The sequence below is a fragment of the Callorhinus ursinus genome, unplaced genomic scaffold (assembly GCF_003265705.2).
Source record: "Callorhinus ursinus isolate GAN/ISIS: 27379988/994484 unplaced genomic scaffold, GSC_fseal_2.0 scaffold20, whole genome shotgun sequence".
NCBI classification, from domain to species: domain Eukaryota; kingdom Metazoa; phylum Chordata; class Mammalia; order Carnivora; family Otariidae; genus Callorhinus; species Callorhinus ursinus.
The window spans coordinates 8258070-8285835 of NW_027397082.1; the positions used below are offsets into that span (position 1 = coordinate 8258070).

General features: G+C 44.9%; 1 protein-coding gene across 18 annotated transcripts in view; it reads right to left on the minus strand.

Moving 5' to 3' along the window:
- The window catches only part of TCF7L2 (transcription factor 7 like 2), a 196261-nt gene that overhangs the window by 47925 nt on the left and 120570 nt on the right, over window positions 1-27766 (minus strand). For 8 of the 18 annotated variants that reach the window (XM_073904188.1, XM_073904192.1, XM_073904190.1 and 5 more), the window contains one exon: window positions 24389-24532. The exons of the other annotated variants lie outside the window; for them this stretch is intronic. In XM_073904188.1, the coding sequence (XP_073760289.1) occupies window positions 24389-24532 (144 nt within the window). The remainder of the gene's footprint in view (window positions 1-24388; window positions 24533-27766) is intronic. 18 annotated transcript variants of the gene reach the window in all.

Below are 27766 nucleotides of genomic sequence, written 5' to 3' on the forward strand. Positions count from 1 at the left end.
CAAGCCAGGGACAAAACAATTACTCATCTGCCCGATGCGCCCCACCTAATTATCACCCGTTTCACTCTTATTGACTTTTTCCCCCTCCAAAATCAAATAAATAAATAATAAAAATGTCAAGGGTTCTCCCCTGCACGGAAAAACTGAAATGCCCACAAATAAATCCTATAACCCATCTGGCTGGGCTGAGCCCAGAGAATCTAGAAAAGGTTGGAGATGGACCGAAAAGACACAGCACCCAAAACTTGGTTTTTACAGTCTTAAAAGGAAAGCTGTTATTTATTGTATTACTTATTCATGGGGGCAGAGGGGTGCGGTGCGAGCAGGGGCGCGTGGCCGCTCGGCGAGGCACCGGTATCACATCTCCCGGGGAGGGGGGGGACGCGGCTCCCGTGCCTGCCCCAGACACCACCTTGGACTCCTGGCGAAACACAAAGAGCAGCCCCCCCCCCCCCAGTAAACAGATCGCATTCCCGCGGCCCATTGATTTTTTGATCTTTTGACATTTTTTAGTTGCTTCCATTCCCTTCCTTGTCTTTTCTTCAATGTCACAAAAGACAAAAATGTCTAAACAATTGACGGTAGACATATCTATTAGCTGTCAGTCTGCTGTTTTCCCGGCATTGACTAAGCGCGCACCACACAGAATGCCGAGAGCTGGTAAGATGACAAATTATATCATCTTTTCCCCTTAAATAAGGATAATCATATTCCAATACCTTGGCTTCTCCTAGTCAACCAAAACATGCTGGGAGAAAGGAGAAAGAAATCTCATTGTATCCTTTTCTGCAATTTCTATTATGTTAGCTACTATATTTGTTGAGAAACGAGAGAGAGAGAGAGAGAGAGAGAGAGAGAGAGAGAGAGAGAGAGAGAGAGAGAAGAAAATCCCTTCAAGGGAACGTAGTAACATATTTCAGGTTGTAGCATCTGAGAAGCAAAGCAGATCTTCCTGATTATTTTCCCCTAAGAACTGCTTCCATAGAGCAAGCACCACATTAATAAAAGAAACAATTTGTTATACTTAAGGATGAAAGACTGCGAAAGAATGAACTGATGTCCCCTAAGTTATTTGTTTCCCCCTGAAGACAAGCAAAGCCCTTCTTTCAAAGCAGTTAAACTGTAGATTTGAAGTATGGCCAACCTCAACTTTTCTCAAACCTAAAATCTGAAACTTATCATTCCTATAAATAATGCCCTGACAGGAATGCTTTAAAAATTATTTAAAATGGGTTCTCTCTGCTTGTGATTTGACTGCAATGAACATGTTGTACATCTATGATTTCAAAGTTAAAATTCAAAACACACTCGTACTGTGCCTTCCTTCAAAACCAATAATCAACGATTTATGGACAAGAAGGCTAAAATGGATCAACTTTACACTTACATTTGAGAAGACTAATGATTTTCTTTCAAGGAAGCGGTGCATTAGGAGCACAGTTTTCTAAAATATATTTTTGCATGTAATAAAAATACTAAAATTTCTGTGTTAAAAAGTCAATTCACTAGAAACCTATTTTATCACAAGGAAATGAATTTTAACCCTTTTTAAAAGGGGCCCAAATTCATAGGATGTACTTTTAAAAAAAGAACTTTCAATTTAGAGTAGCTATCATGATTTTATAAACAGCTTTTTCAGAAATAAGCAAAGGAATCTCATGATTTAATCTGTACTTTTATTTCTATTTTATATCTATAAGACTCCTACTTGACATTTAACAGGCAGTGTTTATTTTTCTATTTTCAACAAAGCCCTTGACAGAGATGATGTATTTTAAGATACTAGTGTATGCTTCTACATTTACAATTTGAGGGAAAATAGTAATTAGGTGTAATGCTTAGATTGCAAGTGATAAAAAAAAATAACTAATTCAAATTCAGGACGAACAAAGCCCTATTATATTTTTAAGAATTGTATGAAATCTTCCAATAATACTTCAAGTGTTCAATTTATGGTTTTCAAATATAGATTCAAACCAGAAAATACAAGAACAGATTTATAAACTCAAAAATGGGAAGGGGAAAAGGGGGGAAGAACATGGTAAATTAAAAATTTTACCAAACTATCAAGATAACATATGTTTGCAAATATAATCAATCCAATCTCCCTGCTGTCATGATAAACTAATTTCTGCATTGAGGCCAGCTACATACATCAACATTTTCTTAGTAGAGCATGCCATAGTAAAAATAGATTCATTCAAACATTTTAGTAAAACAGGACCAAACTTCCTTAAATCATCCCACAATTATAAAAGACAGGTATTGCTAAGGATCTCTTTCTCCGTGTGTGTGTGTGTGTGTGTGTGTGTGTGTGTACACACATACATATAAAATGTTAGAGGTTTTTTTTTTTTAGGTTTATGAAATACAGTATGAACATTAAAGCAAACCATTAGGGGATAAGGCAGTGGGGAATCACAAGAGGTAAGCAAACACAAACACACACACACACACACAACTGACCACAGGTTGCGGACGGGATGGTCGGTAGTTGTGGTTTTTAAAACCGCGCGCTGTCCTTGAAACGGAGGCCGCACACAGCTCCATTAGATACAGATCCAGTGCTCTTGATCTATTATTTACAAAGAAAAACCCTTCACTGCTTAAGTGCCCCCTTCGACTTCAGCCTTCCATTTCAACAGCATCAAACAACTTACGGCGGGGGCGGGCGGGGGGACACACACAAGATACAACTTATGTTCATCACAATGTCCATGCAAGTCAAAATTCCACTCGGATGGGGAAAAAATTTTAGGATAACCTGAACATAGGGTGTCAGCTAAATGACAAACAAACGAGAGGTCTGCTCTGAAAAACGGACTGTCATTTTCCAACAGGCGACGTGAGGTTTTATACTCAGTGTCTAAGAGGAATTTCTACTGGAAAAGAATGGGAAAATTTTCAGGAAAACCATTTTTACCTCAAGGATGTGAAAAGAGTGTTTTCAAAATGTGTATTTGGTATGGAATTCCTTAATTATCAAGTCTGCTCTTTGAGTAAAACTGCATTCGATCTAATTAGTACGCTTAGATCTCACCTTCATGCTGAACTTTAAACTCTCTGAAGCCAATTAAAAACTATTTAAATGAATATTAAAAGGATTCCTGTGATCATCTCTGACATGAGAGAAAACATGCTTTTCAGCAAAAAATGGGTTTACACAGCATGCCTTCATTTCACAAAATATTTGAATTGAGTTTTGCATCTAATCTATTACCCGTCTTCAGCGCTACCATCCGATGCTCTTCCTTGGCTGTTTTATCCTCCTTGTTCAGCCATATCCGCCGCCAATACAGTTTTAACTGCAATTAGAACTGTTTTATTATTCAGCACTCTTCAATTTTCAATAACTTATTAAGATTTACTAGATGGGACCCATTTCCCACTTTCATTTTGATGCACTATTGAACTGAGCACATCTTGGCTATGGACGAGTAAAAGTTGGAATTGGGAAAAAAAAAATTTCTTAGCAATATCCAGTTTGATGAGGCAAAGCATACTAACACTGCAGTCAACATCCAGTTAAGTGCACACTCTCTCCCTTTCCGTCCAGGCCTTGAAATAGCTTTTTGAGAATTAATAAATTATTCTGTTTGCTTATGAAATTAAATGCTCCCATGCAAAGCCGTTACAATTAACACCACTAAATGTGTTAGGTTATACTAGAGAAATCCTCACAGTATAATTATATCAATGAGTCATTTAACTCACATGTATTAATTCAATTTATCTTCATTTTGCACTGTGTGGACTGATGGATTGTCATCATTAGAAATGACAAAGCTCCACACTGGAAGAAAACACAGACCTGCTAACACTAGGACTTCTCGCAAGACCACACATCATTGCCTCCACGAAGGGGGCCCACAAGTTATCAAGGGATGGATTCTCTGCTAAGGACCAAAAAAAGTCAGGGTTTCTGATCAGGATGCAAAAGAGTATCAACTGCAATCTCTAGGACCTGCAAACCAGTCAATTAAAAAAAATCCCCATGCAGAAATCACAACGATAATATGTCCTACGAATATGAATCATACTGTATTTTTTGGTATTAGAAAAAACTCTCTGAAACACTCCTTGGGAAAATGCTACACAACAAATACCACTTCCCCCAACCACGCAACCTATTGATAAACATTTCTGATTAAAAAAAAGAAAGAAAGAAAGGTGCCAAAGCAAACACATTAACTAAGAGAGCTCAGCTGGGGATACTGTCAATAAAGACGACGTTACCAGGCAAAGCAATTCCAGGACTGTTCATCAGGATTTCCTTCTGAAAACTCATAGGATTAGAGGGGTCATGATTAAAATTTTAAAAACTAGTGAGACCATATTTGACCTGTAACAGCTGATGATCAAGCTAAACCCACCCTGATGGCCATCCTAGGTTTGGAAAAGTGGAATCATGGAGGAAAATTCGAGGCTAAGCGACTGGCTTTACATGTGATTCTTAAAAGGCTGAGTTTTAGATTTAACATCTTAAAATTTCTGACTCAATTATTTAGTTCCCTCTTCCTCTTAAAAAGAGATCCTTGGCCCAAGTGAGGTAGAAATCCTTGGGTTTAAGATGCCCATAATGGCATTCATCTCTAGCTTCTCTAATTTGGACAGTGGGGAACAAAGGAAATTAGTTTTAGTTTCCTTAAATGCTGCTGGGAAAGAAGAGCGACCACAAAACTCCCTGGGACTAGAAGTGTGTGCAAGGACTAACAAGAATGAAGGGTCACAAGTTCTAAAGGGGGCATACCTCCTTTCTCCAGGCAAAGCTGCCAGCCGTACAGAGCCTCCCTGAAGAGAATGCATCCACCCAGCCACTGCATCCAGCCCAGGTCAGCCCTCCTTAGAAGGGGGGGATGCCCTATTCCCTCTGATTCAGGTCTTCATAGCCGCTGACCAGTTAATCAAGTACGGCAGGGCCAAAACTAAACAAGCACGTCGGGAAGTTACAAGTTGTGGATCTGGTCAAAATTAAAATATTTCAAAATAACACACTTATGGGGATTTTTGCACTTATTTGCTAGAGAAGGACTGGTTGCTACTTATCTCCTCCCCTGAACTACAGAGACAGATGCTGAAGAACCTGCAAGCTGTCAGAGTTTCACTGGCCTGATAAGGCAGACCTGGATGGCCAGCGCTTGGGGGTGGTTTCCAGTAAGAGAACCAAAAGACTCCTGTCACCCATACGGCCCCTAATTAAGTACCGCTGCAGCAGTATGACAAAAATAAGGGAATCTGCTTTACAGAGAACTGGGACTCTCTGCTAGAACCCAGAGTTGAAATTAACAAATGAATTGGAAGGGGAAGAAGTCATTTTCTCAATAGCAATGACACACAGAAACTTACCAGAAAAGCACAATAAAGGAAAAAGACTTCAAAAAAAAAAAAAAAAAAGACAGAGAAGGATCGAAATATATGGACACCTCCCTTCCTCACCTCATATGCTTAAAATACATGTATTGCTCACCTCTGCATAAAGACACCCTTCCACCAAAACATTAGAGGGAAGAGGAAAGGACAGGGCAGCGTGATCCTCTGAAATCCCTGGGTTTTCTTTAACAAATAAATGATGTTTTTGTGGACTTTGAACCTTTGCTTTTCACAGCAAGTTTAGCAACAGTGCCAGGGAAAGTCACCCAAACCCAGTAAGTGGCTTGAAACTCTACTAAGTAATAAGCACAGGGACTTGTGCCCTTCACAATACATGTGTGTTTTGAGAAGTTAGGCGCACAACACACTTAAGCCTCAAGCAGGTGCCACCGGTAATAACAGGGCTAAGGGGTGGGGATTTTAAAGGAAGGTTAAGTCCTTCAGAGCCCTTCAAAGTCACTTGTTGGATGCTCATAATTTCATGCCTGGCCCCATACTGGTGCTGGATGCCAAGGAAGAAAGGGGTGTTGCGTGTGTGTGTGTGTGTGTGTGTGTGTGTGTGTGTGTACACATACCTGGCCCTTAAACGGACAAGATAGCTTTTACAGACAAGACAGCCTTTACCTCTTTCCTAAGCAACTTGTAAACAAACCCAGAGGCTAACATACAATGGGCACAGCCAGCAAATAATAAAGTAAAATTAAATTATGTCATGCCTCCACCACAGTCACGCCCATTGGCTGTCTCCGGAGCGCCAAGCCAATGTTCCTGCCATGGTGCGGTGCGGAGCACGGTGGAGTTGGGAGTGCAAGCTTGCTCTCCTCCGCATTTGCACAGATGGAAAGCATGTTGCAATCCCCGCCTAAAGCAGACTGTGAAACTGGTTTCAAATGCAACCAAGCATCTTAGTACAGTCTGGACTGCGGTGTGGTTCCCCCCCCCCGCCCCGCCCCGCCGCCAAAAACAATCTTGTTTTTGTCTAGCACCTTTCTTCAAGGAAGTTTAGGAGGAACTATTTCTTATAATCAAATAAAGTCTTACATGACAACAACCTCATTTTACAGACAGAAAAACAAACACACTCAGAGGATTTAGAACTTACTCAAGATTAGAGGGTTAGTAACTTTAGCAAATGGAAAAGAGGAGGAGAAATTACTGCTGCAGTTGTCATGAACGGAGTAGAAATCTTCCCTACGTTCTTGCCATTCACTGATTCAAAATTCCTATTTGGTGTCTCCTGCATGTGCTAGGCACTAGGGATAGATCAGTGAACTAAACATAGAAAAGTCCTTGCCTTCAGGGAGCTTGTAATCTAGAGGGCGGTGATTATTTACAACTGTCCAAGAGCTAACAGATGCACTCCTCGGTTGCCTTGATGGTATTTGGATAATCCAGTCAAAGTCAACTAACCTCAAACAGAAACCAGTTCTGTATAACTACCCAGGCCAATGTGCAACTCCAATAACTCTGTCCCCTGAAAAATATAATTGAAAAGCTTGCTTTATATGCTGGGGAAGAAGCACAAGTTTTTAATCACCCCTTTTCTGTAGTTTTAAAAGAATTCCAAATACTAAATTATGCTGTCAAATCATCTCGAGATGAACAGCTATTTGCACCAGAGGTCAGAGAACATCACAGACTTGGGGAACGTGGTGTTAACAATCAGATGCTGTGTTTTTCACACCATCCATAACTCGAGCTGTTGGCTATTTTGTTTCACCCATACAGTTGGCCAAATTAGTCTATGCTTGGGACACAAACATCACTGGTGCTCAGGGAGCGATCATGAATGCCAATTAATACTAATTTGGATTTCTTCTCTTTGACCCAAATAGCGTGGGGCTTTCTGGTACTTCCGAACCTAAATCCAGAACTATATAAACTACAACTCCTCAAACAACTGGCATGGACTCTTAACATTTTTAGCTCCTTTTCCAACTATAAATTAGATAAAATACATAGATGTTGAGCTCAAGAGTCAGCAATTAGAATCTACTTCATCCTTCACTGTAATTTTGGGGCAGCCAAGCTTATAAAGAGAACAGCTTCCTTTATCAAAAATGTGTGTATAGTCCATGGTTACTGCCATGTCTTAAGTACAAATACACAGAACAAATTAAGCACCGGGTAGATGTTCAAGAAATGCTTGTTGTAGGAATTTATATATAAAAACGTAACTACTGGAATACTTTTCAGAGGAAAATCTTTTCTCAAAACAAAACAAAAAACAAAAACAAAAACAAAAAAAACACCTCCAATAGATAATTTCAAAATATTTCAAAGAGCATTTTGGGATCATAAATTCTTTAAATACAGTTTCTAAAACTGATTTTTTTACAATTGTCAGACTGTGATGGTCGGACGAAAAAAGTATCTGAAGCCCATGCAACAATTGAAAGTGCATTTTTATCTAAAAAGATGCATTTTTCTAAAAATGCATACTTTATCCAGACATCATAGAGATCCCTAAGAATTGATTCCTCTAAAAGAGTTTCTTAAATTCAAGGGAAGAAGCCCACAGTTACAATGCTTGTTTTTAATTGAGAAGACTAATGTTTTCAACATTTTCTAAACCTGTCTCTTTAGTGGCTTCAACAAGTATATTTTCAAAGTGTAAGCAGAGCAAAGCTAATTTCTGTGTGCAATTTGTTATAATTGTCAAGCAAGAGTCACTTTTTGAAAGATCTATAAAATAGTATACATTCTGATGTAAGCCACTGCTTAATTAGAATATCAAAATTATCAAAGAGACAGGTAAAAAACAGCAAAACCAACTACACATCTATTAGGTTTCAAAAGACAGACAATGGATACATGGCATCTAAGCCTCTAGTTTACTAGAGCTGCCTGGGGGCTTAACTTTATATCCCTGGACCCCTGTATGGCCCCAGGTGCAAGGATGCCTAAACTTGTTCTCCAGCTTTTCATATGCATCTCCTTTAAATCAGGCAACACTCACTCCTGGATGTTGATACCAGTCTCTATTTTTATGGATTGCAAAACTGAGGCTCCTGGGGAATAAAATAATCTCCCCTGGATGACACAGTAAGTGGCAGAGTCTGAATCTGCACTCAGGTCTGCTTACTCTTCCCAGTCGTAAGACTAGATCCCCCTCAAATCAATACTACATGGCAGAGATTGGAAGGAAAATTCCAGCACAGCAATTCTGAAGCAAGAAGTAGACTCCTGCCTCTGAGCAACACATCAGGTAAGGTGGCGTGCACGTAAAATCACTGCGTCAGTAGGGACTGCAGTGGTTCCCTTTACTAACTGAGAGGATGGTTTGCAGGTATGTTGGTACAATTAGGACAGATAAACCCTCTTAACAGCCTATCTGCCTTCTGATTTTTAAATAAACAAAGGCTGAACACTATAATTAAGATCAGAAGTGCCTCTGAAAGACCAGATGGCAAAGGGGAAGTTACACACACAAAAAAAAAATCACTGGCAGAGAATTGGGAGAGTTTGTTGTTCCTAAGGTGGAAGAAGTGATTTTTAGCAAATGTTTTTAACTGGGTGCCTGGAGGAAAACAGCCACCTCCCCGCAAAAATGATGGCTGGGCCTAGGGCCAGTGTGGAGGAAGCGAAGGTCCATACTGAGATGGACCCAGGGGGCACCACGTCTGTACTACAGGGGGCTCTGTCGCGCTTCCTGCCTAGGCTGACCTTGCCCAGCCCCATGGTTGCGGGGGGGGGGGGGGGGAGGTTTCCCTTGGGGATAACACAGACCTAGAAAAGCAGTCAGTGTGGTGGCCACACGGATGCCTGCAGGTCCCCAGAGTCTTCCTCCTTGTCTTATTACTCAGAAACAATGGCAGCTCTATGGCCTCAGTGGCTTCAGTGTGAGCCCCTCCCCCCCACAATGGCCCCATTCAATCCCCCACCAAGAGTGATTGCCCCAAGTTTAACGGCCTGTGTTAGGAGAGCACCAGACACAAAAGGAGGTGTTTCCAGGTTCAGTGAACACTTTACTTCCATTCATCAGAGAAGGAACAAAAGCGAATCCCCCCTTTACCTCCGGGAGGGCGGAGGCTGGGCTCTGCCATCTCCACCAAAAGGCAACCCTTTTTCTGGTGGGGGTGGGGACCACATTGTGTTTCAGGATCATGGTGCAAACAAGGTTCCTGATTATTTCTACCTTCAACCGCCAATACATTTGCATAAAAATAGGATTCTTTTGTCCCCTAAGAAAAGCCAAGAGGAAGCTGAGCCAAGAGTCTCAAAGTAGGATCCATGAGGGCAAAGGGAGAAAGAAGTTCCCAAACAAAGACCAATAAGGTCAGTAGATGGACCTTAAATTATGCTTTGGAATCATTATTAGTAAAACAGTTCACCTCTTCCTTTGCTTGAAATTTTTATTAGAGTTTATTGCTATTTTTATTAAGGAACCTAATGTTTACTTTGTAAAATTGTTTTAATTACTAAGTACTTCTGCAGGCAGCACTTGACCAGGATAGGCTACTTTAAGAAACACCATTTCACATAACCCAAAAGTGTTATTTCTCTAATTGCAAGTGATATACCTTGATCTTGACCACAGACTTCTATAGCAATCTTGGGTATCAGTCAACAGCCCCGATTTTACTAGTTGGTCATAAGGCTCAACTTTTTTTTTTTTTTCCGTCTGCAGAGTTTACACTAAGTACTAAGACTCGAAATAGCACAAGTCATACCTCCCTTCTCAGAGAGACACCCACCCACCCCTTTACCCAGCCAAGTTGGATTAGTCATACTAAACATAGCCCATTCCCAACCAACTCTTCAGGCTTTGGCAGGCCTAGCCCAGCTGACATTCCCGGCCCAGTTTAACATTACATAATGAGAGCTTCACTCCCATCATGGGCTCCAAGTCAAAACAAACTTGCTGAACTCGGAGGCAGGGCACCAGCCTGTTTCCCAGTTACAGGGCATGGGGACTACAAGGGGCAGACCAGCGCTCTTCGCAAAAACTTAAAAATCAGCAGTGAACTCTTGAATCTGTTCTTACTGTGGTCAACTCAGTCATACTTGCTTTGAGTTCAAGTATTGGAGCTCCTCAACCTAGACACTTTCCAAGTTGTATCACATACTGTTGGTGTCAGACTTGTTTTCAATGAATCATTTTCACACATTTCTGTGTCTGAGTTTTTAACAAAACCCCAGAAAGCAACACTGTGAAAGGATTCCCAAATACCAATCCTCTGGGAAAGAAGGTGGTAGGATTATATAGGAGGATAAAATTCCCTGCCGAAGACTAGTTGTTCATCCAGCATTCAAAACACAAATGAATGGTAAGATCTGATTTTCTATGTATTGCTAAAGGACATCCATTGCTGGAAAAGTTCTAAAACTCTCTCTGTGTGAATTCCAGCTCACCTCTTCCTAGTTAACCTCCCACAGATAATTATATCAGTCCCTGGTCATCACCACCATGAGCCTCCTGATCATCATTATGTCAACACCCAGGGCAGCCCAGAAAATGAGGATCTCTCAAGTGGAAAATAAGTGAATTCATACTGAACACACATAACTTCACACACTAATCTCACAAGAGCTCAAAATTAATAGCACTCAACAGGAACGGTTCACAAAGTCAAATTCCACCTTGAATCAGAGGTAGCTGAATAGAAAGAGAAGAGCCAAGAGGTCCAGACAAAGCCCTGATTCTATCCCGATCCGGCTACACGTGACCACGTGATCTTCTGGGCAGCCATCCCCTCACTCCAGGCCTCAGTCTCCCCAGGTTTACAGAAAGGATTGGACAGGTGGGTAGGTTTGATTACCAGTCACCTGTCATAATCCTAAGATTTTATAACTGATTCTCCCACCCTGCCCTCAGTGAACAAATTACTCTCTGGTTTGTGGCTAGATGCTCCGGGAATTGTTTGTGGCAATATATTAGGGCACTCAGGTCCATTTCTCTGACCTGACTTATTTCATTTGTCTTGCACCAGAAGCCCAGGCCCACGCGCACGATAATCTTATCAAGAGCTGCTACGACCTGTAAGGTAATACCCAATTTATTACTATCTCTTGGACCCACAAGACAGTCCCAGTCAATCTCCCTAGGTAACCTCTTTTTTTTTTTAATCCTGGAGACCACATATTTTCTTAATAAATCAGGAACCAAATTAAAAACATTGATCCCCAGAGCCCTGAAGGCTGTTTGCCCTATTCTACATAGCTCCAGCTTATGGTACTTTAAAAATTCCTTTGCTTTCCCCTCCTTCTAAACTGTAAGAGGCTCTTAGAATGCTCAGACACTGGTCTGTCTGGAGCCCACCGAAGATGTGCCCCACAGGGATGTAGAGTAAGTAGATCTTTGTGGTCGGAAGAGAGGCAGAGCAAAGACTCGATGTTGAATGAGCAAGAGCAAGAACGTGGTGAGAAATCCCACTAGGTGGGCAAAACGGAGGAGGAGAGGCGAGAGAGAGGGTGGGGCCAGAAAGATCCTGGCCACCAGGCATAAGTGAGGATGAAGGAGCAGAGAAATGGGTCTGGCAGCATCTAGGCTATGGTCAGAAGCCCAAGCCTGGTAATTCCCCAAACTCCAAAGGCGGGCTTATCCACAAAACACCTACTTGAACACGGCTTCCTTTGGCAGCCTCACCACCAAGACCATTCACACCAAAGTGGAGGGATGCAATCATCGAGGGAGTTTTGATTTCCCTCCAGGGGCTCTGGAGGCAACTTCTTCTGATGGTGCCTCAACAAGGAGCAGACCTCAGCGTGGACTCAATCCATCTTGCTCCTACCCCTATCCCTAGCACCAAAACAGCACCTGGTTCAGAAGCATTCAGTCACATCGGGCTCTATGGGCCGGGGCTGTCCTAAGAGCTGGTGCCCCTGCTGTGTTATCCTGAGAATCTACAAGACCTATTTCTAAGGCTTTTTCATAACTGATGTGCAGAAGCAGGAGATGCCTGTCCTATGGAGTCAAGTGAATGGCCTTTGGGACAACTCAGCCAGAAGTCTGATGTCGGAATTAGTGGGGTCTGAAAACCTCATCTGCATCCCTACGTCACTCCAGAACTTCCAGTCCCCCTTTAATCCTCATCTGCCAAGCTTGGTCTTGTCTACCTGAGAACCTGGCCTGGGGAACCAGGTCCTCACTCAGCCAGAAGAGTAGAATCAGCATTCCTGGAGTGTCACTCAATATCGCAAAAGCTCCGGACAGATCTTCAAGCATCGTAAACAACCAGGAGAAGGGCTCAATAATGCGGAGACATTCACAATGAAGTCGAAAGGGGAGCCTACTGTGTATTTTTTTAGGCTGTCTGCAAGTCGATTAAGACACTGTACCCTTTGTTCTAAAACTGTAGGGTACTATACACAATACTGTGTGGTACCACCAAAAAAATTACTCTGAATGCATTGCCCTGAAAGGGATGAAGAAGAGTCTGGGAGCTGGGAGCTGGGAGCATTGGGGGTAGAATCTCACTTCTAAGACTTTTCCCCCAGTACTTCTGTATGCCCCTCCCTGGTGTCCAGATGACATCTATTAAATTCAGGCACTGCTCCACAAGGGATCTTGGCCTCTGGCTAGGAGAAGAATAGCATCAAAAAATTGCTTGCCAACAACCCATAAATTTAAACAAGTCAGGATGGCAAGAGGAGGTTGCCTGGGAATCATCATAGAAGAGAAGTCAAAAGCAATGCGGTTTAAGATGGGACACACAGACAGATACCCCTCCAGCAAGATGTTCCTTCTTTCACAAAGGCAAATCCTTAGGGCTCCCACGAGGATTAGGAAATCGTCTCTTCACCCATGTGACCACTTACAGTCTTGAAACTCCAAGGAAGGTATGGGGGGGGGGCGTTGGCTGAAGGATCTCCAATGGACAGCACATCTGACTTGACTAAAGGCATCAACCCAGACCGCGGCCCATCCTCGAGCTCAGGAGGAGGGTGAGTGAGGGGAACAACATACATGCAAGGGCACGGATGTCATTTGCACACAAGTGGGGTCACAACTTGCATAATTAGAGCGCAGTCCTAGGGAACGTAGAGTCCAGGCTACACTGATTCAGTCCTCCTGACCTGGAAGAGGTCTGGCTTACTCCATCCAGCCTCAAGGATGGGGTCCATACAGTGGAAACTGCTGAAGCTGTGTCAAAGCTTCCTGCTTTTCCTCCTCCTTCTAACTTAGCCCACCACCATGGGGAGTGGAATGCGGCAGAAAGGACCACACGCTGTGCAAATATATGCTTTATGCTCTGGTCCTCACACCCACTCATACAAAAGACATACCATTAATAAGTACAAAAAAATGTGGGGTCTGCCCAGAGCCATCTTGCGCAGAATCCCTCCCCTCGTTAGCAACTACCTTTAACATTATTTGATTCTGAATTCAGACAAAGGAGGAGGTGAAAACCCAGGGATCCTCAGCATTTACACATCTAAAGCTCACTCTGCAAAATAAACTTTCCTCTTTAAAGCCCCATTTTAATCATTCTATCAAGTGGCCTAATTTTTTTTCCCCTTAATTTGCGGGATCCAAGCAATTTTTACTGTGGGTGGTAACAAGAGTCTAACTGTTTCTAATTATTTAAAAAACAAAACCACACACACAAAACAAAACAAAACAAAAATCTGTGCTGCCAAATGCCAAGAGACTCAGAAGCCGCAACTTCCGGTAATAAAGATTTTTCTTTCCAACTATCATAAACTGGCGTATCTGGAGAGCATCTGCGTGCCTGCTCTGTGCTTCCCGTCCATGATAGCGGTGAGCGGGGCCCATGCACAGAACAGGGGGAGACAGTGCAATCGGGAGGCCTTTGCAAACATACGAAGACCCAGTCTTTAAAACCCACCCCCTAACCAATCACTCTCAATGCAACTGAGGGCACATTTTTTTTTTCCTTAATTTTGTGCCACAATTTCCCTCTCTTTAAAAATGAGGACAACAGTTCCTACCTACTGGGAGACTTACGTGGGTAAACGGATGAAAATCACTTCAACCAGAGCTGATACATAGAAAGCACTCAATAGGGGCGCCTGGGTGGCTCAGTCCGTTAAGCGTCTGCCTTCGGCTCAGGTCCCAGGGTCCTGGGATCGAGCCCCGCATCAGGCTCCCTGCTTATTAGCAGGGAGCCTGCTTCTCCCTTCTCCTGCTTGTGCTCTCTCTCGCTATCTCTATCTCTTGCAAATAAATAAAATCTTTAAAAAAAAAAAGCACTCAATAAATGCTACTACTACCTTATTTATATATAAACTGGGAACAATATTAGTTTTTCTCTCATGGACTAGCTGTGAGGGTGAAACAAGAATATTATGAAACACTGGAACCCAATGCCCAAAGGACTGCAGATTTTTAACAAATGGTGGGTAAGTATTAATACTAAACCACACCCCCCACCAGGGAGCAAGTTCACGTTTCTTTCTTCCCACCAAAGAGATGAATTAAAAAATACCCACTGAGGATAAGTCAGAGCTAATGTCGACAGATGCTTAGCGGGTTCCATGTACGCCATTCTGCACACAAATTCATTTGAAATCTCCCAAGAAATGGAAGGTAGGTACAAAAATTTCCCTGTTTTATAAATGGAAAAACTTAGACCTAGATGGCCCTCAGGAAGATATACATGGTTATTCAGCTAGCCAGCAGCAAAGCCAGAGTCTGAAGTCGTGGAATTTGAACCCCAGGCTCTTAATCATTCCATGAAGCACGCTCTGCAGTAACCGTAACCAAGTACCAAAACAACATCCTCTCTTCTTTTGAGGCAAACCATCTCCTACCAAAAAGGCTTGCAAGAATTACGATTTTATCATTAAACCTGAAAGCTGGAATAACCCATAGATGCTTTTCATGGAGAGGAAATCCAATGGGAAGACCGTGCTATTAAAGACCCAGGAGGAGGAGATCAACGCCAAAGAAGAAGTCAGGAATTTCTTTGGGCTAACTTGGACCTCAATCTCCACAAAACGGCCCTGTTCCACTCAACATGAAAAAGAATCCAGTACAATCCGCCACTGTCCAACCTTGCTTTCTACCCCACTTGTTAATCATGCCTAGAGGGGGGCACTAAGTTTAACTGCAGACAGTCAATTTTGTTAATGGAATTCTAAGCCCACCCGTTTTCAGTGGGGAGGATGAGAGACTCTTTTGCTGTGTTTCTCTAAAGCAAATATTTAGTGCTTTCATCTTTTAGTGCCCTAACATGCGATCTGTCACCCAAATAAAAAAACTAAACCTTCTCATGTGAATGTCTGTAGAAATGATACGATGCTTCCAGCGTCAGTCAGACAAATGGCGAGTACTTTCAGAAGGGAGCTGGGAGATCCCTGTGTTGGCTGTCTCGAGTCCCCTATCATTTCAATCCGGATGCAGAGAAGCAACTTGTTCCTAACCTGCTTTGCTCCTCTTGTTTGGCCTAGTGGAGTACCCAGGCTTGCATTGCTTTGCTTAGTGGTGGTGGTGGTGCTTTCTTTAAATGAAAACCATTCTTCATCCACCTGGAGGACATTCCTCTACAGAAACCTGTTTTCTGACAACGGTAGTTTCTTATCAGCAAAACTCGCTCCTCTTAGCTGAATGGAATCATCAATGCCCTGAATCTACCAAACTCTGAGATATTCCTTCAGCCTGGCAAGCAAGAAGCAGGGAGAAGGGGTACAGCCAGGGAAGCTGGGCTACTTTCGTAGAAGGCAGCTGTAATTCTTCCTGACTCTAAAAAGGTTTTGGGTGCCAGAAAGCCAGAAGGAGGGCTACGACTGTGTTTCTGGATGTCACCTCCCCCATAATTTCTGCTTTCTGTACTGGGTCACGGTTCCCACTTGTCAACTGGCTGCAATGGCAAGTGTCCAAGTAATTACAGAGACAGGAATTAGATGACACAAGAATTTACACATGTACAATTGCTTGTACCTTCCCCAGCAGAATCCATGGCAAAGGCATCATCTGCTGGCCAGTCAAGTGTGACACTCTGAGCAGGGGAACTTTGAGGTCACCTCTGCTCATTTCTCAATAGGAAAACAGGCACACACACATGCCCGCATCGCACTTTTCCCTATGAAAGCATTAGCCCTGAACCACCACAGGTGAAACATAGCTCTGGCCTCCCTGTGCTTGTCGCAGCTTGTCCCAGCACCTAGAGCTGGTATGCACCGATGATCTGGGAAGCACCTCAGGTGCTCGAAGCCCTTCCTTCCTGCCTTCACCTAAGAAATGGGACAAGTGAGGACAGCCTGGGAGAACCATGTTGGCTCAACAAAACCTATAGAAAATGCACCGTCTTCATTTTATAAGTGATGCCCAAATCTTAATAATCTGTCCTGACATCTGAGAAAGAATTGCCCACACTGGGTGTGTGGGCAAGAACAGCCAGTTTAAAACACAGGAAATCCAACCAAGACTCGTCAGTAACTAACAAGCCAACAACCAAGGCACCATGGTTACACCTCTTTGGCTAAAGAAGGCACGGTGGAAGAGCAGAGAGTCTAATAATCAACAGTGAAAAAATAATCTCTCAGAGAGAGAGGGAGGAATCAAGTCAACATTACCTTTCAAATGGTAAAAATGATAAAAAATAAAACCCACATTTCCTGTGACTAAGAAAGGGACAGCATGAGAGTGTGTATACGATGATGGAGCAGTTCTGTATCCTGATGGCAGTGGGGGTCATATAAATTTATGCTAAAATTCACAGAACTGGAGACTGAAAGAGAAGTCAATTTTGTTGGATGATAGATTTTAAAATACAATGAACTCTTGAACAACTTGGGGGAGAGCAGGAGGGAGGTGTTAGAGACACTGACCCCCCCCATGCAGTCAAAAATCCACCTAAATTTTGCTTCCCCCAAAACTTAACTACTAATGGCCTACTGCTGACCGAAAGCCTTGTCTACTCATAAATAGTCAATTAACACATATTTCATATGTCATATGTCTTATATACTATATTCTTACAATAAAGGAAGCTAGAAAAGAGAAAATGTTATTAAGAAAACTGTTAGGAAGAGAAAATACATTTACAGTACTATACCAAAAAAAAAAAAAAAATCCGCAGAGAAGTGGACCCATGCAGCTGAAGCCCATGTTGTTCAAGGGTCAACTGTGTGTGTGTGTGTGTGTGTGTGTGTGTGTGTTGTGTGTGTTGTGTGTGCATTTTTTTTTTTTAATCCTACATCTCAAAAGAAACCTGGTCCCCACATCTAAAATCTGGGGCACAAAAGCATACATATTAAGTGCAAAACTGAAAAATAGATGGTTGCAGGTGACCCAGCCAAGCAAAACTGCAATGAGGAAAGTTACCCCCCACCCCAGGAATCTGATCTGAGTCCATTTTGCTGTCCAAAGCAGGACAGGGCCAAGGAGAAAGGAGGGTCCCATTCCCTTGAGAAGCGAACTTATCTGTGTACAATGAGAGCCGCGGGCCCAGAACTGCCCCGCTTCCCTTAGGAACCACATGCATTCCTGAAGCCGACAGAGATACCACAAGCTATCTCCTCCTCTGCCCACCTCTACCCATCTTTCTCATGTGTTCATGAAAAAGTGGTAAGAGGAAAGAAACATCCAGGAGACAGAGTTGTGAACAACCAACGAGCTGGATGTCTCTCCTGGTGGTTACGAGTTTCTTCCACTTTCTTGTGGAGGGGCTCCTCGTGTCCCAGGCAGAGGGGACCTCTCACCGGTCAGCCTGATTCTCGGTGAACCACCGGGCCTGGGAGAAACCCAGTGTGGGGAGCCAGGCTGAGCAGCAGTGACTGAGAGCTCCCCCCGATCCCTGTGCCCCCGGCCCCAGAGCTCATGTGCAACCCTGCAAGCCCATATCCTCTCCTGCCAACTCTGTCTTCCTAAGCAGTGAGAGGCCACCACTGGGGCCACGGGGCTGCATTGCAGGGGTTCCAGCAAAGCTTGGCAGACACAGTGATGGCTGGGGCTGGGATTTAAATCCAGTGGGGGCAGCCACGCCCCCTTCTGTCACCCCAATTCCTTCCCACCTCCCTCGCCTCTCACCTTCTTCTTTCTCTGATGACTTTAGTTCCTTCCCTCAATGGAAGGAACTGACTTTCCAAAACAGAAACTTTCACTCTGAGCACACACAGCTCTCTTCCTTGGGCCTGCCCAGAGAAAAATGTTTCTCTGCTGCTGCACTGGTCGCCAAGCTGCCTGTGTGCTTGTGCTGGGGTGGGGCGGGGCGGCAGGAATTGGGCCCAGACACGTGCGTGTGCACATGGACAGGCACACATGCCCCAGGAGGTTTCTAACAAAGAGTCAAAAGCTCTGTGGCTGTACAAAGGCCACCTCCTTCCTCATTTTCAGCTCAAGTTGAGGGGCCAGCGACTGATTGGAGAAGGACCGCCATGGAAAGGACAGCCAACACGTGCGCGTGCCCCCATGAAGCATGCTACGCCACGTCTGTCACCTTCCTCCCCAAAGCAAACCAAACAAGACAAGTTTTCCACTACTGCATTTTTTAATGCAAACAGGCTTGAAAGGGGACTTTCAGAGATACGATGGACAAAGTTGGCAATGTGTGGAATGAAGGCTGGAAGATGATCTATTTCTTAGTATTGCCTCTTGCTAAACTAGCAGCAGCGGACACAAGAAGTACCTTCTGAGTAAGGTGCACACGACGGGCCTGAGAAGGAAGGGTTAAAACTCAGATCTCCTACTTTGCTCACCTGACAGTAATTGCCCTTCATAAAAATGAGGAAATGCAGCTCCAGAGTCTGGGCTGAACTCTTGTTCCTATCTGTTCTCAAATTCCAAACATCTACCTCCGTGGCATCATTAAAGACACCAACAATACGAAAGTACTCTGAGAAACAGATATCACAACAGACAGATACACAGACTGATGTGACAGGTAATGTCACAACCATCAGTGGGAAGCATCCACTCCCTCTCTTCAAGTACTGACCAAGTCACTGCATCAGGGGGGAACCCATAAGGAATAAAAAAAAAAAAATCTTTAGGCTAATTTAAACTCTCCCTGGACACAGGTGAGCCCACTAAAAAGTGATCTGTCACCTCCTAGAATTACAAAAGGGGAGGACCTCACAACAATAAACTGTGTGGGTGATAACATGTCCTGCATCAAAAGTCAAGTCTTCTCTATTAATGACCTTTGTCACATGGGATGCCAAGAAAACATGTGACTCACAAAGAATGGGGGAAAGGGAGGTAGTCACAAAGATAAGAGCCGTGATGGCTCCTGGCAGTGGCGCCTGGCGGACGTCAGGCAGCCCGAGAGGCATGGCCACAGGGCAAGGAACACCTGCACCTCCCACTGGGGTGAACTCCTTGCAGGGCCTCCGTGCACTCGATCGGCCTGGGCTTCCAACTCCATATACCGGCCTCACAGGGTGAGAGGAAAAGTGTAAGAAGTGAAAGGAACGGCATTCAGTCCAAGGAATGGCAAACAACATGGTAAAGAGGGCCTCGAATGGTCCTCTCCCTCTCCAGGCCTATTTCCCTGGGCAAGTTGTGCCCAAGCTGCATCAATCACATAGGAGACACACTACCTCACGATGCACTGGGAATGTGATCTCGCTGAGGCATGAGAAATTCCGAGTGGGGCCTGACAGGGTCCATATCTACTACGGGGGTGATTCATGGGAAGAGGGAATTCATGCACTCACTGGACCTGGAAGAATTCAACAAGGAAGCTTTGCAAGGAGAGAAAGAGAGAAAGGAGAAACCACAAAATAGTATGGGTGGTCCCACTAGCGATCCCACCCTGAGAATGGATTTGGCCAGGGGGGTGCACTTGCTGGTCTGCCAGCACAGAATCATCCAGGGCTGAACGCACGAAGCTACTGGTCATGTACATCACAAGGGCAGTATGGACTGTCTGGGGACATTCTGCCTTCGTCATTTTTAACTCACATCTGCTCCCGCGTGCAATGCAATGGCACCAGAACAGGGGAATTTTAGAAACAGTCTGTCGGCCCTGGGGCCATGACTAAGCTTTTTGAGGGATACCCACAGCCAGAATGGGCAACCATCAGAAGTTTTACAGAGACTCTTCCTGGCATACATAGGAAAGTGTTTCCATCACGAGAGATGGAAAACAAACAGAAAACAACTGCGTAAAATATGAGAGGAGCTTGCCTATGATTTTTAAAATACCTCTCTTCAAAGACCGGAAGGAAGTCTATCAAAATATTAACTTTGCAGGGCACCTGGGTGGCTCAGTTGGTTGGGCGTGTTGCCTTCAGTTCAGGTCGTGGTTCCAGGGTCCTGGGATGGAGCCCCACGTTGGGCTCCCTGCTCTGCGGGGAAGCCTTCTTCTCCCTCTCCCTCTGCGGCTCCCCCTGCTCGTGCTCTCGCGCACTCTGTCTCTCTCAGAAGAATAAATTTTTAAAAAATCTTAAAAAAAAATTAACTTTGCCTCTGAAGGTACTTTTACTGTTTTCTCATTCTTTATGTAATAGGGAGTAGGAAGGCAAATTAAACAGTCTAACTTAACAGAATGCTTGCAAAGTTACAATGTAGACATTTGTAAAGCAAATACTTCCCTTCTAATGCACTTTGTTGTGTAAATCCAGATTTTCCATACATAACACGTATTGAAAAATAGAGTACCAAGGAAATGAAGCAATATCTATATTTGTTTCAATGACTAACAAGCAAAAATAAGACTTCAGCTGTGACACCATGCTTTTTAGAAATCAGACATATAATAAGCCACAGATTTATAGGATGTGGTCTAATAAACCTAAGAAAAGTTTCATTTCCTCCTCACCAAAGTGGTTCACTCCCTGTCTGTGCAACTAGTTTTCTGCAAAGTTAGCAGATGTCTCTTTCTTTTTCCTTAAATGTGTAAGTTGAGAGATCAATAAGCACCAACAATAATAATGTGCCCCCCCTGAATACACACACACACACACACACACACACACGCACGCTCACTCGCTCACTCTCCCATATCCCTAAATAGGAAATAAAAACGGGCTCAACGCTAGCAAAAGGATAGGTGGCCCAAAACATCAAAAGGGACAGAGCTTGCCATCTTGCTAATCCCCAGCCACTGATCAGGAAAAATTTATAGAACCCCTGGAAAGGGGGAAGCAAGGAATGAGGGAAGGATTTAGACAAAGAACTTTTTAAAAGGTTGTTTTCAAGCATTTCCGTGAAAATGGTATTAACTCAGCAATTACAGGAAAAAACACTCTTTTCTTATCTGAATGCACTTATGCCACGGGTCACACCCTATTATTGTCACTATTAAACATGTTAATAGCCCCAATGTAATGACTTTGTGTGGCTAGCTTTAAAATGTACATGAATAAATAGCTAACTAGAAGAAAAAAAGTGACTCATGCCTGCCTAGGTGGATATTGACTTTCTTAGTCATATTTACTCAGTTGGTCTACCAGCCTTAATTCCCTGGAGGAGAGGGCTGAAGTGACAGAATCCAGCCAACTTGCAAGGAAAGAGAGGGAGGAGGGACAATGAAAGTTGAGTCCAGCCGGGGTAGAAAGTGTCCCGAATGTGGTACTGCTAAGGCAGAAACTTGACTTTGAGTGTCCTGAATCAAAAACGTCCTCCCAGCCCCTGAGAAGGCAGGGTGTTGAACAGGACCCAACACACCTTCTTTAGCAAGTGGAGGATGGTTAGTATGGAAGACTCTGACCCAGGGACTGTTGCCATGGTCTTCAGTGACAGCAGTTTTATGGCTATGCCCCTGTGCTGTGTGACCCCAAGCAGCTGCTACACCTCCCTGGGGCTCACTTGCAAAATGGGATCACAGCATCTCCCTCCTCGGAGTGTGGTCAGGTTTTGGAAGTTACTATGAGCAAAGCACTTCCAGAAGTGCCTGGCCCATAGGAGGCGCTGTGTGAAATCTCACTCTGACCAGTATTTCCAGGCATCCTGGGCATCCTGGGAGGTGCCCCCAGGAAGCAGGCTGGGCAGGTATTCCACGCCCATCCCCCTTTTACAGACCCCGGGAGCACATCATGGAGGGGTGAAGTCCCTTGCCAACAGACGTGACGGAACGCTGGAATCAATCCTACTTCTGACTCCAATCTCGTGTGGTTTCCACGACGCTACCCAGAGCCACGTCTCGCACACCCACGCTGTGGGTCAGGGTTCCCCTGTCCCACCACAACTCCTGAGGTAGAAAGTACTACAGATACATCACTAACTATTCCATGAAAACGTCTATGGCAAAGCAAGCTATACAACTGAGCTCCCCAAGCAGTGGCTGGCCCGTCACACCGACACACTCTCAGGGTGTGATTCCCCAGGAATCCTGCCGAGCGCTCGTGCCGGACACCCGCTCCTTGGCTGAGCTCCACTCTCCACGCTTCGACTCGCTAGATGCTCACAGCAGCCCATGTGTGAGTCCCCTTCACCAGCAGGAAACTGAGGCACAGAGCAGCTGGGTAACTTGCCCAAGCTCCCACAGCCCACGAGCGGTGTCTGTGTGTCTGGCCTAGTCACAGTTTAGGGACCTAGACCCAATCCGGGAAGCAGGGCATATTGGTGCTTCCTCAGAAGATGTTTCCATGTCCTGAGGGCAAAGCTGAGAAATGAACAGGGTCACCAGCGTCAAGGATCTAAGTGGCGCCTGCGGATCTCAAGTTATAAGGAAGAAACCCAGTCTTCCTGTTTTATTTTCCTCATACTCAAAATGGGTGCCTGGTTCTCCTTTATCTACCTCATAACTCTGACCAAAGATTAATGAGTCACTGTTCACCGGGCCCCGGTGGGGGGAGAGCTGTGTGCAGCATGGCCCCATCACCCGTGGCCAGGACAACAGCTAGCTACCCTTGTTACAAGCTGGACCAGGGGGCGGCTGCTGAGAAAAGCCTTCTCTCAGGCCATGGCTGCTGAACAGAAGGCCTCCCTGTGCTGTCACACCCAGACCCATCAAAGGACCGGGGCCTTCCGCATTCACGGGCTCCAGGAAATCTGAGTACAGGCACCATCACAGGAGGAGGAAGGGGGGTTTCCAAAAAGACCAGAAACATCTTCAGTTTTATTCACATCTGGCTGAGAAGGGGGCCACGACATAGGAAGATTTCCATGAGATACCAACACACGAAGTTACCAGAACTCAGACACGTCGTAGTGTGCAGAGGCATCCTTGGTGTCACGTCAAGTGAGAAGAAAATACAAAACTACTGTTAAGGTCCAATTCCAATCCTGTGAAATATTTCTAAAGTTTAGACACAGGAATGATGAGAAAGAAACGCATCCCAATATTAAGCCCGAATGCCCAACACAGCACCCAGCACATGGTAGGTAAACTATGAATGTTTTTAAAAGGCAGAAGTTTCACTAATTGGCTCTTAAATATTCATTTTTTCTTTAAAAAAAACTAGCATTAATACTAAATCATTTGCCATTTAAGTCTAAAGAGTTCCTTCAAAATTTTTTTATCTGCACTGACTTTTGCTTTTCTGAGAACCAAAAGCATGTTCTACATGGTCTTTATTCTTTGGGACTGCTAATCTGAAGAGAACTGTCACTCCCAAAGATGGAGCAATGTGGGGTATTGACATCGTATTTAATTATTTAAAGGAAATTAACAATGTTTCCTGTCCTTGGACAGCCACGTCTTCGAGAAAAGCCATTCACAGCTGCCTCGGGAAGGTACCATTGCAGAAGACTGAGCATTTCTCAGCACCCTGAAGTCTCCAAAAGAATCTGTAAGTTCTAAATAACTAGGAACAAAGGTAAAATTGAGATAATAACTTCTCTGTCCCTCTGGGAGCTGTGTGAAAGGTCCCAGGAAATCATTTCCTGGGGGTCAAGTTTAATGGGACAACATATTGCTCATCATTCTCACAGAAGCTACGCATGACACTGGACCATGTGTAGCCTCTCCTGGGAGCCGAGCACCTGGGGTTCACAGGGGCACCACCCTCCACCCTCCCCTCGTAAACTGGCATTCTTACGGCGATGATAAACCTATCAGTGATCACAGTACCCAGACATCATGGCACCCGACATGACAGCTACCTGACGGGAATTCAGGGGCCATGGCGCACGGGCCCTGCCCTAGCGCGAGGTAAACTTTGGATGGGTGGTTTCATTTCAGAGCTAGCTCATCTCATACCGTCATTCTGCTCCGAGACCTACCTCCAAACACCAGGGCTCCCCAACCTTGTGTAAGGAGTGGCTCCTTTTCATGTCCCTGAAGACTTGAGTGCTGACAGTGAAGTCTGAGGGGGGGTAGAAGTGCTGACAGTCATGTCCCTGAGTGCAGCAAGGGAGGGGGCACTGCTGCCAGGAAGAAAGGGGAAGAGAGTGAGGCTTGGGAGGGAGGGGGACGCAGTCACCAAGGCATTCACGGTCCCCAGCCTGACCTTCTTCCCTGACCCCACACTTCTCTACAAACTCCAAGCAAGGCGGGCTGTGGTTCCCGACGCGACCCCAGGACTCTTCCACCTCCCTGCCTTCCAGCCTGGGGCCCCCTCTAGCAACATCTTAAACACAGTGTCCTCTATGCAGCCTTTCTGCTGCATCCCTGCCCGCAGTCCCCACCTCTGCCCATCCCCCCCCCCCCCCAGTGGGCTCAGCCATTCCTTGCTCTGAGCCTCCACCGAGCCAGCTGGCCGGCATTCCCTCTCCCTCTCCCTCTCTCTCAACTTACCTTACTGAATGTTCTATTAATTTAAACCATGTGACACCGCTGGTATTTCTACCCTACAAAAATGCAATCAAGTATGGTGCCACCCAGTGCTAGAGCTATTTGGGGATCTGTCTAGTCACCTTCCCCTCTGCCGGTCTACAATTTTTCGGTGAGGGGTGACTACACCTCCATCTCTGGATCCCTGGGAAGCATCAGGCAGCACACACCTTGAGTGCTCAAGAAGCATGTGCCATACTGAATTTCAGCACAGCTTGAGCTCTAGAACGCCCGCAGCTTTGGTTCACTGCCTGCCTACTCTGTCTGGGGCTTTTGACGGGAACGTGCATGGTGTTCTGCAGCTCCTCACAACCACCCTGTGAGGTAGGTATGTGCCCGTTTTACAGAGGAGGAAACCGACTCAGAGACTTAAGGAGCATGCCCAAGGTCACACAGCGAGTAAATGGCAGAAGGGGAATACGGACCAGGTCTCAGTCAACTCATGGTGCTGCTGTGTAGACTCGGACGGCTGTCCAGATGTTGACTACTGCTCTATCAACAGGATGGAGAATTTAGGGGCATAAAGAGAGACCTGCGATCCAAGAGGGGCTATTTCACAACAAAGAAATATCATTTTAATTGTCTTTTAAAAAGGAAAATGCCTGTGTCCTTTGTATGGGTGTATGACTTCTCTACTCAAGTTTTTAAAGGGTGTATATGAGGAAAAAATGCCATAAATTCTTCACCCTTTTTAATCCCAAATAACAGAACTCAGGATTAAGAATGTAAGATGGAGCACAAAACCCAATTATCTTATGTTCTGATATTCACCCAAGAGCAGCAGAATGAGCATAGTGGGTGCTAAAGACTCTGGGAGATAGGAAATCGGTGGAAATAAAGGATAAATCCTACAAAACAGCAACCACCTTTCCAGAACAATTTACATGGTTACCATATTACCTGGTCCTCCTGTGGTACAGGGTGAAAGGGGTATCCAGGTGGATTAAAACCGTTCAAAGGCCAAGTGAACTCCCAAAGTGGGAAGGGGCCATGTAGCCAGCAAACTGGGGCAACCCCAGGGCCCTGGCTGGCTACAGTTGTCCCTGTGTCTGGACTTGGAAAGCCACCAATGCCAGAAGCCAGAGGTCTGCCCCCCCAGAAACGGCAGCCCAAGCCCTCAGAGGAAGCACTGGTTGCCCATGGCTGGAGGTCTCTGGTCTCCGTCTGGGAAGCAGAACCTCCCACTCTGCATTTCTCCACAGCGCTCATTTGTAAACAGGAATGTGAGTCATTAAGCAAGCAGGAGTCCATTTTCAAGATCGGCCCAGCTTTACAACTAAGGTAATCCTATTCTGCCTTGTCACAGTGGTGACTCACCTTACTGTCTCCCACCAGAGGTGACATGATTTAAACCTCCAATTTTTCCTGGAAGGAACCCAGCAATATGGGGGTTTAAATCCCTGTCTGTTTGCTTTGTTTTCTAACACGGTGCTGAGAGCCAAGAGGCAAGGCTCCCAAGGGCAAGCGCCCCAGAGGAGTCTGGAGAAGAAATGTATCTAAGGTTACCATAGACCACGCATCTTTATTATCTTCCCATGGCCTTTCCTCGGGGTCTATACTCCCAGAGGGGCCTGTGGTTTATGAGGACAAGTTGCGCTCGCGCGTGCGCGCGCGCGCACACACACACACACACACACACACACACACACACCCCTCTGCCTAAGATCCAGATCTGGGAACCTCAGAGCCAAATCTGCACGTCACTTCAATTCTGTAGGAGCTCCCAGCTTTGAGATGTGTGAGATTAACCTGATCCTCATCATCTCTTCTGGGCCTACCCTGCTTTTCTTCTTTTTTCTCATTTCTTTAAATATTCATTTCCAATCTTTGTGCATAATGTGAAGTCTTCTAAGCCACTTCAAATTTTGGAGGGTAAAAAAATGTCTTATAAACAAAATCAAATGTACCTACAAATACAAAATCAATCATTTTGTAAGGGGAAAGAACTGTAGCGGAGTCTCCCCTAATAACTACAAAACTCTTCAGTGGATCCACCCTAAGGATTAGAAAGCAGACATCCACTGAGTTTTCTGCTCAGCATCCATTCATGCTGTTCCCGGTAGTAGTTCCTTGACTTGTTTATAAAGCCATGTAGTTTACATGGAGTGGACCCCTCAGTCCAACTGTACTCAGCATATTACATCCCTTGACCACAACCACTGGTTCAGAATTATGGGGGAAGAGAAGATCTCTCTGGACTTCAACCTACTTTCATGAGGGGACATCAACCCAGGGCCAAGGAGAGAAATGGTGTCCTGGTAAATGGGCCCCTGGAACCAGCCATGCCTGATGCCTGCCACCTGTGCACTTTTCAGTCATACACTCTTTTTGCTCAGGCTAGTTTGGGTTGGGTTTGAGGGGAGGGGGAGAGAGAGAGAGAGAGAGAGAGAGAGAGAGAGGGAGAGAGACATCCTGACTGGAGTAGGCTAGTCATCTAAGCCAGACCGACCTCAATAATTGTCCATCCACAAATCAAGGGGTAATGTGGAAAGAACTAGAGACACTCCAGGAAAAGTAAATGAAGGCTTCATGAGGTTCATGCTCCTGGCATGATGAGGGGGTTGTTATAAGGCAGTACTTTGGAGCAGGCACCCAGTACTTCTTGAAAGAAGAAAGAAGAAAGACTGTGGCTTGCGGCCGCTGTCTGGGACAGGGAGAGAGACCCTGAGCAACACCACCAGTAGGAATCGACGTTCGACCCTCCTGTTCCTCTAGCACCACAGATGCCACTGGCCACACTGACCAACTTTAGGATGTGGTCCCCAGAAGGTAGGAGCCACGGATACTGAACAGCACCAAATCTGCCTCCTAGCTTTCCCCAGCTACAC